The following is a 15231-nucleotide window of genomic DNA, read 5'->3' as shown; positions in this document are numbered from 1 at the left end:
ACTAGTGCTTTTGTTGTAGAATACACAGTTGATATGCTACCTTCTAGAACATGAAATTTGACTAGCATATTGCAAGTATTAATACAGAGGGTATGCTACCTTCTAGAACATGAGATTGAAGAGAGTTAATTGCTTAAGAAAACATAGAACATCATTTGTTTAGCATGGACATCCTGGTAGGCTTAGATAATCATGTAAAATTAAGCCTGGAACAAAAGTAAAACTATTTTTTCTTATAGCTTGGAATTATTAATGTGTAGCAATCATGTTTGCAACCAACTAATATAAACTACACTTAGATTAGAATTAATAAATGAAGTGATCAAATTGATCCATAATCATTGGTTTACCCATGTTAGTCAGCCGTCAAACTCCTATTTAGAATTTACATTTAATGATAAGCAGGTAGGCTAATCATATAGATGCAAAAGAGGAAATTAAAAAAAATTGAAAATTACCAGCATCAAATATGAGCCCTGGATCTAAAGGAGCTCTAAGATTTACATGGCTACTTCCATAATCGAAAGGTGTAGCTGGGACAAGCGACACAGTCTCAGATCCAGAATATTGTTGGGCTTGAAGAGGCGTCCCTGCTCTGTCAAGTGTAATTAATGTCGTCATTAATGCTGATTTTAACTAAACAAAATAGTTCAGGTTCTTTACTAAAAATTAGAAAAAAAAGATAAACTTAATAAAATAGTAACACTAGAAACTCTTCACATTCTCCTCAACTTCAGACACAAGTGTTTGGTCAACTTTTTGTTAAGTGTCCTCCTTCACTGGCATGTCCTAACTGTCCTCCTTTCTTTGACTGCAGTCCCTTGTTGTCCATCTGTGCAGTTTTGGGTGGCTTAGCACATGCCTTTAGGACTGCGTTATTCTACAGGAAGACAGACATTTAGAAAGATTTTTTTAATTATGACATTAATGTGGTCAAAAGTAATGACAATATGTTTCACAATTTAGTCAACAACCTATTTAATCAATGCAACATCAATTTGTAATAGACCAAATAATTTCGAGAACATATAAAGATATTAATATACAATATCATAGGAACCATTGCAGTACGAAGGCCATAAAAACAAGTTTGTACCGAATAAAAGTGTATGAAGAGCATCTTTTTTGTACTTATTGGGAAGCTCAGAGAGCTTTCCTAGCCATAGATTATTCCAAGAAAAAAACAACAGCAATTACACATGGACCAAGTAAGATTTGGTTCAACAAAACCTGCAAGAACAGAACATATTATTATTAATACTTCAGATATAATTCTGCTAATACAAGATATCCACTTATTTTAACAAGTTGAATGCAGAATCCCAGGGGATGTGTGTACCTTTATCACTATGTTTTGGACTGTTTGCTTTGGCATGCACCGTTCAAAAAACTGGTACCAAGCAAAAGAACCAGGGCATACAAAAGAAAACCATATGAAGCCATTCAGAGGGATCAAAGCCAGTTATGGTCTAAAATGAGAGTTTGAATATCATCCTACAAAGACAAATTTAGTAAAATTAAGCCATAGGTAATCTCGAGATTCAGAAGGTAAAGAGAATAACAAAACGTGAACTCAAAGCATGTTCATCATGTAAAATTACTGATCCAAGTGGTAATTATAACTTATCATATATAACAGCTCCAGTGCTCCACAAACTGATTTATTGTGCTTAGATATATGAAAACAGCAGGTAGAAACATGATTGCTGACCCTTAATATGTACCTGGTCCCATGCAAAAGATTATTTTATTAATCAACATGCTTCAACTAATATATCCCAACAATAATTATTGTAATACTAATTCTAAACACTTGCCGATAAGACAAATACTTCCAAGTATATCTTTTCACAGAGTTAATAGTACAATAATTATTACTTATCATAACCTTGCACATATATGTATAATCAACTAACTACAAACACTAGTTTATGAATTATGATTCTGTCTTTTGGACTACAGACCTTGAGAATAACCCACTTTTATGTATTCGATCAAAATGCAAAGCACCATCAAACTACTAATAAACGTGATAAGAAGATCAAAAATTATATAAAGGAATGGAATAATTATCATTTAGTCACAATTCTAACAAGGTATCTCTAACTTTAGCATCTAATACTAGGGATCAGATGTTTGGTTCTTTCCATTCCGATACAGAAATACTGTAATCAGCAACCATTTCTTTAAAAATCATACATTGTCCATGAAATAGCTTATGTTCTGAAGTACCTTAACAGAAGCGAATTTCAACTTACAAGTAATTCTTATATAATTAAAACACCTTCGTACTGCTCATGCCTAAAAAAATGGCAGCAACAACATTGAATCATTTACTGGACCCATGGAAGCCTATAGTTTCATTTGCCATTGGAATACGGTGATGTATCGTCCACCTGCAGGTCATTTCTGACTAATATTCTACCTGACTCCTTGCAAATTTAAACAATACAAACACAATTATCCCAGAGAAAATGTTGCACTAGAGGGACTTCTCATTCTATATATATTCTAAAGTCATTACATATTAGGCTTCAACGACAAGAAAATCATTTCCTGGCATTTGGTTTAAAATATCCTAGATAAGTGCACTACCGGGTACATCAATTGCTTCACGGAGAAATTGATGCACTTGAGGGTACAATAATTGGTACAGTTTAATAAACAGAGTTATATTCACAGAGTTAATAGTACAATAATTATTACTTATCATAGATGGCTAAAATAGTCCAAACAGTTCCTACATAATTGTATTATTACTTGGTCCAAAAATCTATTAAAAGCTCCATAATTACAAGTTTATCCAAGTTAACCATTGTTTAATCACTACTGTGCCTGAGAGAAGAAGTTTTCATCATAAAATTACAAACACATACACAAATTCAAAGAGAGAGGGATAGAGAGAGTACATACAAATATATTAGAGGGAGGAGTACCTGTAGAAGCGCAAGATAAGCCCAATCTCATAAATTATTAGACACAAAGCAAACCAGACTAACCCTATAACAAAGAGATAAAATCAATTAATTTGACAATTTAACAAAAAAAATAAAACACGAAAACCCCCAATTTAAATAAAAACCCTAATTTTTTTAAGCTTGAATATGTACAAGCAGCCCTAAATCCATAGATCTGTGAATGTTAAGCTTTTTCTTGAATAAATCGACTTTATTATAACCTTAAACGGGAGAAAATGTAGAGAATGATACGAAGGTTAACGGAAGAGAACGAATTGAGAGAGATAAAGACTGACAGAGTGAGCCTTTTGATATAGTATTTTGGCTTGTTCAAAATTTTTAAAGTACCGCCTGTGAAAATAAATTGCTGCTTGTCCAATATTTAGCCCAAATCTTAGCGGGTTTGTCCAATTCACCTTCTATTTTGTATTTTATTTTTTAAAAAAAAACATTATCATTACAAATTGTAACCAAATTATTTGAAAATAATATCATTCACTAAATTTTATAAATTTAAGCAACAAATTAAATTTATCAAAATTAATAAATTTTAAAAATTAAATAATAGGATTATCTGTATTTTTTTAAAGAATAATTTTATAAATTAAAAATATTCTATTAATTTAATATTTTAACCAAAAATATGTTTATTAACTTATTACTAAATTTATATTTGTAAACTATTACTTAAATATATTGCAAAGTTAATTAATTTGAATTTAGATATTATACATATATTTTATTATTTTGTAAAATGATATTATTTTATATGTTAATACCCTATGGTAACACAATTTCACTAACATTTTTGATCTATAGTAACATGTTGGAAAGGCTACGGTAACATCAAATATGCATTGTTGGAGTAGACAAAGATGAGCATAACTAATGTAACATTAAGTTGTAACACTCATGATCAAACTATTGTTATAGGTCATCTATGGTGTAGTGATCTCTCTTGTTGACAATTGGCTTGGGTTTGGCCACTGACTTGGATTGAAGTTTGACAGGATTGAAAAGATGCACAGGTCTTGATATCTCAAATATAACTGCTATTTACATGCTTGAGACCGAAAGCTTGATGCAAATAAAAGAATTTTGTTTCTTGACATCTCAAGTCCTCAATAGATGGTTTTAGTTTAGAAAATCTCAACATATTGTTTATAAATCATTGAGAAATTTATTAATGGTAATAATATTTTATGTACTATATCTATTCTTTTTAATCTTTGAACATAACAATATTTTTTCATGATCTCAACCATCAGAGTTCAGAGAGAGCGTTGATCAATAGTGACACTCAATGAGTTCATGCCTGTAATTCAAGAAGATGAGTAAAGCAAATAAAAAAATGCTTAAAAGGAGAAAACTAAACACCAAAATATCATCAGCTAACCACATGAATGTGGATAGGGGTATTTTATGATTGTTTATCATGTATTATTTTGCAACTTGGAGATATAATTGTTCTACAAAAAATATTGTTAACATGATAGCTAAAATTAAAAGCTTTCTGAGATCTATGAGGGAATTCTTAATTTCCCTTATATAACGAAAGGAAAGAGCTGGCCAATATCAGCTATATTAGCGATCAATATGTGAGGAACCTGCAACAACACCAACCGCTTCTGCATTTGGCCCGCATCCCATCGATAGCTTTTGAAACAAATCTTGCAAATTTTTTAAGGTTACAGGGCGTGCCTACATAATATGTAGAGAAAATTAGATATTAGGTAAGAACATTTAAGATACATCGGTGTGTGTACTTGTGACTCTGTCCTCGGGACAAAAACTCATGTAAAAAATTATGTAATATTCAAAACGAGGAGTCGTGTATCTAGAAGTATTGATGTCGGTTTTGTTGTGCAACTAGAGATGCCCATAGAAGTTGCTGAGGCATGCACAATTGCAAATACTGTGTGCCTCCAGTATTTATGCTTAATATAGATACTTTTTTTTATAAACTTGGATTTTGATAGTGAAGTTTGCTGTTTTGTGCCAGAACAGAGTCCACATTTTACATGTATATAAGAGATCATCTGGATGGACTTACACGAAGGGCTTCAATATATGGGGCAGTCGTCAGTATTGGCGGAATGAAGCTTCTCAGGAGAAGACAACCCCTGCTGCATTCGAAGCACATCAAATTATGTTTGTTAAGTACAACAACCAGACCGCCCCAAGGGACATAAAACCACTCTCAAGCTATCCGGCGCTTGGTCAGAGACATTTTTTACACAAGTTCTAAATCAATAATACAATAACTATAGGAACGATATAACAATAGAAACACACAACAGCTTGGAAGATATGCTTACGAAGGTTGCTGGCTAACCTTGGATCATTGGACAGTATGACATAACATTGAATAATATTCTTCAAAACTATAGTAGACGGTTCATCCTGCATCTTTTCAATTACGTCATTAAAAACCTTCATGATTGCACACAACCGGTTTGCAGGCTCACAGTAATACTGTAGTCCCTGCTCTTGCATCATTATTCTTGACATTATCCAAGATGCAGTCTGTATAGCCATATACAAGTGTTCAGAGTGAGTTTAAAGAGCCAATTAACTATGGGTGTCGATCTATTGATATTTTGATGGTGTACCGGAATTATTTCAGAATTATTTGCTCAGGTTCGTACTAGGACGATCAAGTCTATGCCATGCAATATAAACCTTATGATTTATATATGGCTGGGTAATAATGTTCATCAACACCAAAATATTAGATGTTCATCAAGTCGACTTGATATGTATTAATACGAAACATGGAGTATTAACTAAAAATATCTTTTTCAATAAACACCTAGCAGAAACACTAGAAAGGGAGATTAATTTGAAATTTTAGTAACCAGATTACATACTCTGTACTGTCTTACATGTAAGGTGATATATTGCAGTAAAAAATGCTTGGAAGCAAAAGAATGTTGAGTTCAAATTTTAATGGACACTTACTGATTGTGAAAGTTCGTTTCCATATTCTATGGATTTTAGACACAAAGGGAAGAGTCCTGATTCAAGCAAACAGTGAACAGCAACCTCTGTCGAAGGGTCACCTACCTGCGTAGTAGAGAAGATTCGGATGATATTTGGAGTAGAACCTTATAGGCATATCAGATCATATTAAAGCAAATTGATATGCAATCTGGTAAGAAATAATAGACATTTTCTTGAACTATGGTTCTGATTAAGTTAATTCATCTCAACATTGCATTCAATTCAGAGCTGAAACTTGAAAGGGCTGGTAGCAACTAGCAATGAGAAAATACTTCCATGCAAGGTTACTGGTGCTTAGCTGTTTTAATAATTCAAATGGCTAAAAGTATAAAAAATTGAAGGTATCATGTATTGATTTAGAGTGGAATTGTACCTCCTTCAGAAGACCACCAATGACCCCCAAGCTCATTAGCCTTAGGTACTGGAATGGCTTGCTCGTTTCTTCAGTCTCCAAGAAAGGGTACAAGTAACAATGTATCTGAACTGCAAGGACAGAAGTAAGTTAATACAAGTCTGTCTACGATTAATTTTATCTAGCTCCTTAATTATCCTATTAAAATTAGTTAATAACAATATTTGAATAAGTTTGCAAAATCCTCATCCCAGAATATATGTAACAAACTTGTAACTTCAACTGAATCCTTGATTTCACCTCAGTGTCCTGTTTCTTTGGTGTTCACATAAACAAATCATACCAGCTTGAAATAAAAAGTGAATGCATTTATATATCAAAACACGTCAAGTTCGACAATATCTTGTATGGTCTTTAAGTAGCAATATCAGACATCAAGAAATCAGCAAAAGTTATAGAATGAAATTAGCTTATATCATTTGGTGAGAAGAAGCTATAACTGTGGATACATCCAACTATGTTGAAGAAGACTAATGTAAATACTGAATACATTAACAGAAACAAGTCACATAGCTTTCAGAAAGTTCAGAAAACTACCATTAAGGAACTGCATCTTCGTTTGAGGGTGAGTGGCCAAGCACTGCATTCAATAGAAAATACACTTTGATATTAGAGTTGCATACATAATTTTTAAGTACATAGAGTACCAGCTATGGCTCCTGCATAAGTAAAAATAAATTTGATGTAAAGGTGACCAATGTGGGAGGAGCTCCAAAAGGTGTCTAATGTATATGAGACTGATTAAAGAAGAACTTTGGTGGGTTCTTAGGCTGAAATTGATCTGGCTTGAAACAATAAAAGCTCTTGACATACTTATGAAAAAAGTTTGAAAATTAGGAAATCGAACATATAAAGCAAATACATTACAAAGTTAATACCACTAGAAAAGAAAATTCAAGGAGCGGAAATGACCTCAAACAAAACAAGTACATCACAAACTTTACTTGAATCTTTCATAGTAAGTTTCTCAGGTGTTAACGACTTGTATATAGATAATACTTCCTGCAATAAAGAAGATATTGCCATTAATCACCAACTGTAAAACACAACATTCTCATTGTGAATAGATAAAATAGCCAATACAAACCACATGGCTGAGCTTGTCAAACAAAGTAGTAAATCATTTAAATGATTCCAATGACCATCATGTACGGATTTCATAAATTGTATCAAGTTCTGATTGAGATGTGATGCAACTTGATCTTAAGGGTAGGACTTCTGTAAGACGTGTGACATAAAAGTTGCAGAACATCCTTACAATGCCGATTTTCCAGATTTTTGGGTTTCAAAATTTCAAATTTCCAAAATATTTGAGATCTCCGCAAATCTTCTCATTAGTTCAATGAAAGATTTCTTCGGCGGCAACTGACAAGCAAGGATACGGGTGCAGAAGTGTTGGGGTGTGTGGACACAAAAATCTAATAAATAAATATAATAATATGGGAATTCGGGTGCGGGGGGACACGACATATAGAAATATAGATTTTCTCTAAATTTCATATTACAGCTATTCAATCTTGTTAAAAAAACCACAAAACTATAAGCAAATTTAATCAAATGCATAATTTATTGATCTAAAACACAAAATATAGTTAAAATCTTGTAATTTATGCAAAAATGAACACTAACATAATACGTTTGTATTATTAACAAAAACTGATACTTAATTTTAGGAAAGTAGGTAGTTAACAGAAATTTTGTCTACAAATTGTGGGGAAAGAATCAAATTAGGATTAGGAAGAATTCCCTATCCGATGAGGGGATGTGCATGTCAAAGTATCCGACACAAGGATTAGGGGATTCACAAACAAGTATAATCATTTCAAAAGACAAGAAAGAATAAGGATCATTAATCACGAAATATTGATTAGATACTATATAACTGGGGGCTCCGGACTTGAGAATATCGAATATAACAATATAACCTTGACAGTGCCATTTTGGTTTAGTAGTCCACCTCAGTATTAAGATCTGAGGAAGAAACTCAAATCAAAACAGGGAACTTTTATTATTAATATTAACCAAAATTAGAAGTTAATAAAAAGAATTCACGACATGATATCAACTTAAGCAAGCTATTAAAACAAATACATTTAGTTTGATCAATGCAAAGCATTTGGTAGACCCAAGTCATTGTGCATACCGATAGGAGTAAGAAAACTGTACTGATTGACTGCCAAATGTGGAGGGCCAAATCTTGATTTCTTCCCTGTTTCTGTATTGATAAATCACATGTTAGAAATGAATATACTATATCAGCCATAGACATTAGAAAATAGAGTGTAAATAATTTGACTCTGCAGTCCAGTCTGCACTTTAAACTTCTAATTAACAAACAAACTTAATGATACTAACAGTCATTCAGGCAAGTCAAGATCATCATTTCTGCACATACTTATTGTTCTGAATAAAATGTAAAACTACAAGATATCGAAAGAATCCAGAGATACTCTCATAAATCAGACTGATTACAAATAAATATCGATCTATGTTTGTTTATGAACCACATAAAGAATGAAATCAAACGAATGATTAACATGAACAACCTTCTGTATATCTGGTTTACAAGGCACAGACATCATAAAATCATACAAGGCCACAACTTAACTTGTATTTCAACATATGAATGCATAATTAAACTCTTTAAAAACTCAGATCTATTGACAATTACTTCTAATCAAGACACACAAATATAAAATATAACTCAAATCATAATTAATCATCAATCATTTCTAACCAGCCATGTTAAACAAGCTTAAACACAAAAAATGCATCCAATCTTGTATAAAAAACATCATTTATGAATGTACAATTACAGATCAATTTATTTCCACCTAACAACATACACAAACAAACAAAATGTACATAAAGCAAACAAAAATCTTCATAAATGAAGAAAAATGATGGACCTTAATCTGAGTAAGAGATGAAATGGCCTTTTCGCGATGCTCAGGTTCTCGAAGCAACACAACCAAGTCCTCTACACTAGCAGAAGGCCATCAATAGCTTTGCTAGCACCATCACAGGGACCATTGGTGCACCACCATTCGACATAACAGTGTTGTCAGCTTGTATCGGATCAGGATAAAGAGAGTCAGGGAGATTCAACATTGTTTCAGACAAAACCCTAGATATGAATCTGAACAAGATGGCTGCTGCTGTTATGTTGTGTAGGAAAAGAACACTGAACTAAAGATGCGGCAATATATTGGAGGCTGTAGGAATGAATATTTTTTCGGTATTTATAAGATTTTTCATTTTGCTAGAGTCACTGCTGTGTATCTAGGATTGGGTGCTGGACGTATCCTTTTTGCAGTTTTTTTGGAAAACTGAGGAATGTTTTTATGTACACGTGGTCATACGAAAAACAATTTCCAGTGGACGTTAGCGGTTCATGGTATTGGGCCTGAACCCACACTTTACATACCTCATCATTATCTTTTACTTGTAAGTTGTGATTAAATATTTATAAGGTTTTTCATGTTTTGCATCAAATAATTTGGGGTAGTTTGAAAAAAGAAAATTGTTATGTATATAATAAGGTTTGTACAAAATTTAAATCTAGAAGCAAATCTTATACTTGTATAAATGTATACCAATTGTTGTTTGTACCAGCATGGTATTAATAAACAATCAATTGAAAAATCGATTTTTTACATAAACTTATATTAGTTTACAATCGTAATGATGGCAATTATGTAATTTCAAACAAACATATATTTCAAAGATAGGTAATGTATTTGATCGTATCAGTGACATAAATAAACTCGAGTATTTTGCACTTAATTTAACGTTAAAATCAAATTTATTCCAACCAACTTCTAACAATCAATTAATAACTTTGGAACCTAAATGATATGTTGTTTTAAAAATTTGTAGATTTTAACGAGAATTTCTAATTCAAGATCTCCAAGTAATACTAATATATGTCAAAAATTTAAAAATTGTAGTAATTATTATTTATTAAAACAAAGTATTTAATAAATTATAATGTTCTTAATCACCTATGGAAGTAAAGTCGTTAATGATAATAATTACTTTAATTTAACTGTCATATTTTTCAAAATACATAAAAGTGCAATTTCACTGACATTTTGATTGTATTTCATGACATAAATGAAATCTATTATTTTGCCTTAAAATTTATGTAAAGATAAATTTATTCCAGTTAATTTTAGCTACCAATAGTTACAATAATTTTGGAAACAACTGTAGAATATTTAGGTTTAACGGTTATAAATTTTGAACCATGTTTCATAAATTCGCAGATTCGAACCAGAGTTTCCAATCAAAATTTGACGAGTCCAACACATTATGTGAGGATTCTATTCAAATATTTCAAAAATCAATTGGTGTAGTACTTTGTAAAGGATTAATGGTGGATTGATGGGTCTAATCGAGAATTTTAGAATATTAGTTTTTTTCATTAATTTACAATTTTTTAAACCTTCGTACTCAAACCCGATGTAAATATTTGGGTAGGACGGGGGTACTCGTCAACGTTATTTTTCAATTTTTGTTTGCTTTTGAAATACACTTTTTCGAATTTGTTTCCTAATATAGATCTAGTGATGGATAGTAAAACCCTGATTAGAAAACCCATGTGGTCAGAAGGCCTAAAATTATCGAGAACTCAACACCCCAGTCTCACCAAAATTTTTAACCGCTACCAACTCGTTTTAAAATCTTGGATTATAATATTTTAAAGCAAACTGTTAAAGTCAAATATATTGATATAAAATGGATCGACATATTTAATTTGGATTTCAATTTAAAAATCTTTGACTCGTGAGTTATTCAATAATAAATTCTTTTTATTTTAGTAATTGGCAGTTCGTAACCTACTTTTATTTTCATTTTTTTGATTTGAGTCTACATTATTTTCTCTGTCAACTTGCACCCCATATAATTAATTTCTCTTCTATTTGCACCTCGTTAATGACTTTTCATCCAAGATGACCATTAACTTTAATGGAAGTAGGGACATTTCAGTAAATTACTAATGAAAACAGAAGAAAATAGAGTAAATGACACTTTATAACTCATTTCCTTAGCGATTTTTTAATTGGGGTCTATATTATGTTTCGTTGCAAGTTGCACCTTTAACTTTGAATTTCGTTCTGTTTTACATCCCCTGAACCGTTTTTAACTTTTATATCAGAGGTAAAATCGAAAATTTATGGTCTCCTCATAACCTTGCAATATATATACATTTGCGTAGGTATAGAAGCACACATCGTTTATATATATAATAATTGGAATTTGGAGAAACGATTTGTAAGATATGAATTTTTGAAAATTGAAAACATATAAAACAAGAAGAGAGATAGAGGAGGGAGTAATATGGAGGAGAAAGAAATGAAAAAAACGGATAAGTAAGGAAGGGGTAGGGCGCGGGTGGGGTCTGGGGTGGTGACACGTTTTATTGTTCTTTATTTATAAACTAAAATCAATACAACATTTAAACAATTAGCCAAAAATTAATAATTAGCGGGAATGATATTTAACCAAATAAATATAAATTTTATACCAAAATTCCTTAAAATTATGATTATTCCCAAAATGTAAATATAAAATATTTGGAAGTCCCACGATTTTATAAAAATAAAAATCTGATTTTTGTGGGGTTTTACGTCCTGATAGGGGGCCGGTCCGATAATTTTTATAAAACCAAAATATTTTCTAAATTAATAGTAAACCCTGAAAACACATATAATATATGCAAACGCCCGCAAAATAAGATCAAACAAGTATTTCAAAAAAACGCACTTTAACACGCGTCCAGATTACGGGTAATTTCATACAAATGCATTTTAAACACGTAATGAGTATCCGAAAAATACACTGGTCCTTACAGGACCACATACAAATCCACGCAAGTTAAATCATGACCAAACACATTTTAAATAATATTAACCATATTATTATTCATTTAACACGTAACAAAATAGATGTAAATATTAATTTAAATACTTTTAAACATCACCGTATGCCCGGGTGAACACGGTTAAAATACCAAATAATATTTCAGACACAAATAAAATATTGAGGTGAGTAAAATATACACTCGATCCCAAGACTGAAAAATACACTTAGCTTTATCGATATCGATAAAATAATCGGCATTCAGGTAAAATTTTTAAATTTAAAAGTAATTAAATACTTTCACAATAATAACAGGATTTGGGACCAACTACCAATTAGCACATTACCATTTAATGAGACGAATACGTCAAACATAGATAAAATATAGATAATTTTATTTTTTCTAAATCAAGAAAAATCACATAAGCATATTCAAGGAAAAATAATATTCATTGCTGAAAATCCAGGATATCACAATCTACCCTCTTTATAAGGATTACGTCCTCGGAAGCAACAGAAGAGAACATTAGGGATCTTCTTATCAAGTTTCCAATATTACATAAGCAACATTTCTGAAAATCTCATATAAAAACTTGGATTCCTTGTATAACATAATTATCACGGGAGCTTCACTTCTGACCATTATTCCATCCACATACCATTAACCACTTTCTCAATAAAAAAATCTTATTAACAGCGAGAAAGAAAAGAGAGATATAGATAGTAATAAATAGTAATAGAGAAACAAAGAAAGAGAAAGAGAGAGGGAAAGAAAATGGTTGACTTCTTTATACGTTACTGATATTATAACTGCATTGCAATTTACAGTTGCTCGCGATACTCTATCATATAACCTTACTTTTAACTTGACCAGGATAACTAATCTCAACTTGATTAACATACCTACGAATATTTGAGAAAATAAAATCATGAAATTCAAGAAAGGATAGAATTTTATATCATAACATGTGTACCATGATTGTGGTTACCAAAATCTGAATTTTTTGAATAAGTATTCTTGAAAGGAAATAATAACTGAGAGGTCAATATGATCCAATTAACCCGATGTTGTGTGTCTCAGTTCTGACATTTACAATAAAAGGTGATCAGTCTTTATTGTAAAACACAACACACTAATGATGGCGTCCCGTCTAACTTCTATCACACAGACAGAGAGTTCTGGGATCCCTTATAAATAAGGTTGTTCATCTCAGTCAGAGTAAAAGAATATGAAAGAAATTAAAAATCAAATAAATAATCAATGGTTATAATTCCTTGTTAAGGCAATCCTCGGATCAAAACCGAAAAGATTTAAAAAAATGATATTTCTGGAGGAAATTAAATCCAGAAAACAAAATTCTAGCACAAAATGGTCAAGTGGTGTCATGTCACCAATAAAACTACCTACCATATAAGAAAAGTGGAAGTCCAATATCACAACTTGACGGAGCTATCAAATCCTGAAAGTAGGCATCATGATAGCCTCTGACATATTTAAAGTCAAACATGTTTGAAAACGAGTGTTAGGGATAATATCCTCCAATTGCTACCTCTCTTTGAGAGATGTCAAAAGAAGTTATAGGAAGAGAAGGTATTTCCAAGGTCTTAATACTTATCTCCTTTTAAATTCTACGGTTGACTCGTCATCCGATTCTAGACACTTCTTCATGTTTAAAGAATATCGATAATTTTCATTATCGTCGAATCGTAGTAGCCTTGGTAGATTCCACAATAGACGTTTTGTGATTCGCAAAAAATCTAAACAAGAATTACAGAAGGGAAATTGAATGTAATTCTGGCTCCTTTTTCAATTTTAAGAACATTTATACTATAAATATAACTGTGTTTGATTTAGCAGTGGTGCGGAATGAAAGTAGTAATTAAATCAAAATACAAAGTAATCAAATACAAGTACTTCAAAACTTTCTGGTGGATTGAACTTTTCCACTAGAGATATCTATTAATAAGAGAACTCTGTGTTACAATGTTGTACATAATTTCTTACAAATAGAACACTCAAGAACAAAGAAATTCTTTACAGATTTTGCTTTATGCATTTCTCTTTTTGCTTGCTTGAATTCTTAAAATCTTAGAGTTCTACTTTATGAATTTCTCTGGTTTATATATCACCAGGTTACATGAAAAAAAGATAAACAATAAGACAAAATGTTTCTAGTCTAATTTCATGCTCCTTCATTTCTCTATCCAGCATCTTTGAATATCTTCAGTTAGCATGGAAATGAAAATGCTTCTTTGTTCTCTATACCCTGCAAATAGGCTGTCACATTCATTTGCATACAATCAACGCATGTGACTCTCAAGTCACTATCAACTGCTCTTTTGAATTTGAACATCCGTTGAAGCTTCATTAGATCATCCGTTGAAACTGTGATTGATCATCCGTTGAAACTGTGGCTGATCATCCATTGAAACTGTGGCTGATATCCATTGAAGCTTTAGTTGATCATCCGTTGAAGCTTTGTGAATCACCATTAAGACTGTTTTCTTGGCAGTTAACTCCATTTCATTTATACAAGATTACAAGACATCTAATATTTACAATTAACCAACCTATCTTGCATATCAAACTAGTAAGGCATTATAATATGCAGGAATGTGCTACTAAACTTATTATTACATAAGCTACTCTTTCAACGGATGTTGAAATGATCATCCGTTGAAAGCTACAAAATCACTTAAATAAATCTACTAAGTGTTTTGTTCAAGTTATCATCAAGTACACAACATATCCTAACATCTCCCCAATTTATGTCTACTGGAATTGTAGCCATAAATTAGAGAAATTTTGATGAAACAAAATACTCTATGAATACAGATTGAAATAAAGTAGATAAAATTTACAAGTGCTCCAATTAATTGAAAGTCTTTAGAGGAAAACTGTAGAGTATCTTACAGATCATTTCAGGTGCTCCTCTAGACTAAGAAAATTTAGATTACTTCTTGATTGTCTTGACTTCTTCCAGCTTCACATTA

At 31.6% G+C, this 15231-nt stretch overlaps 1 protein-coding gene across 1 annotated transcript; it reads right to left on the bottom strand.

Annotated features, from left to right (window-relative positions):
• Nucleotides 1-751: 751 nt before the first annotated feature.
• LOC141704221 (cell differentiation protein rcd1-like) lies at nucleotides 752-9483 on the bottom strand. The gene is made up of 10 exons (XM_074507517.1): nucleotides 9391-9483; nucleotides 8516-8587; nucleotides 7317-7374; nucleotides 6334-6443; nucleotides 5919-6023; nucleotides 5293-5483; nucleotides 5011-5083; nucleotides 4565-4658; nucleotides 1047-1156; nucleotides 752-880 (listed from the first exon to the last, which is right to left on the bottom strand). The coding sequence occupies exons 1-10, from the start codon at nucleotides 9481-9483 to the stop codon at nucleotides 752-754; spliced, it is 1035 nt and encodes a 344-aa protein (XP_074363618.1).
• Between the last annotated feature and the right edge of the window lie 5748 nt (nucleotides 9484-15231).

This window comes from Apium graveolens, unplaced genomic scaffold (assembly GCF_009905375.1).
Source record: "Apium graveolens cultivar Ventura unplaced genomic scaffold, ASM990537v1 ctg7583, whole genome shotgun sequence".
In the NCBI taxonomy this organism is placed as follows: domain Eukaryota; kingdom Viridiplantae; phylum Streptophyta; class Magnoliopsida; order Apiales; family Apiaceae; genus Apium; species Apium graveolens.
The sequence above is the reverse complement of the archived record's forward strand: the minus strand, read 5'-3'. Positions and strand labels throughout refer to the sequence as shown.

Bases quoted from the DNA above. Each gene is read 5' to 3' on its own strand.
- LOC141704221 (XM_074507517.1), bottom strand. From the start codon at position 9,483: ATGTTGAATCTCCCTGACTCTCTTTATCCTGATCCGATACAAGCTGAC. The intron at 8,588-9,390 runs GTGCTAGCAAAG...TTATCAATACAG, and splicing joins CACCAATGGTCCCTGTGATG to AAACAGGGAAGAAATCAAGA. The intron at 1,157-4,564 runs GTTCCTCACATA...ATCTATGGCTAG, and splicing joins AGCGGTTGGTGTTGTTGCAG to GAAAGCTCTCTGAGCTTCCC.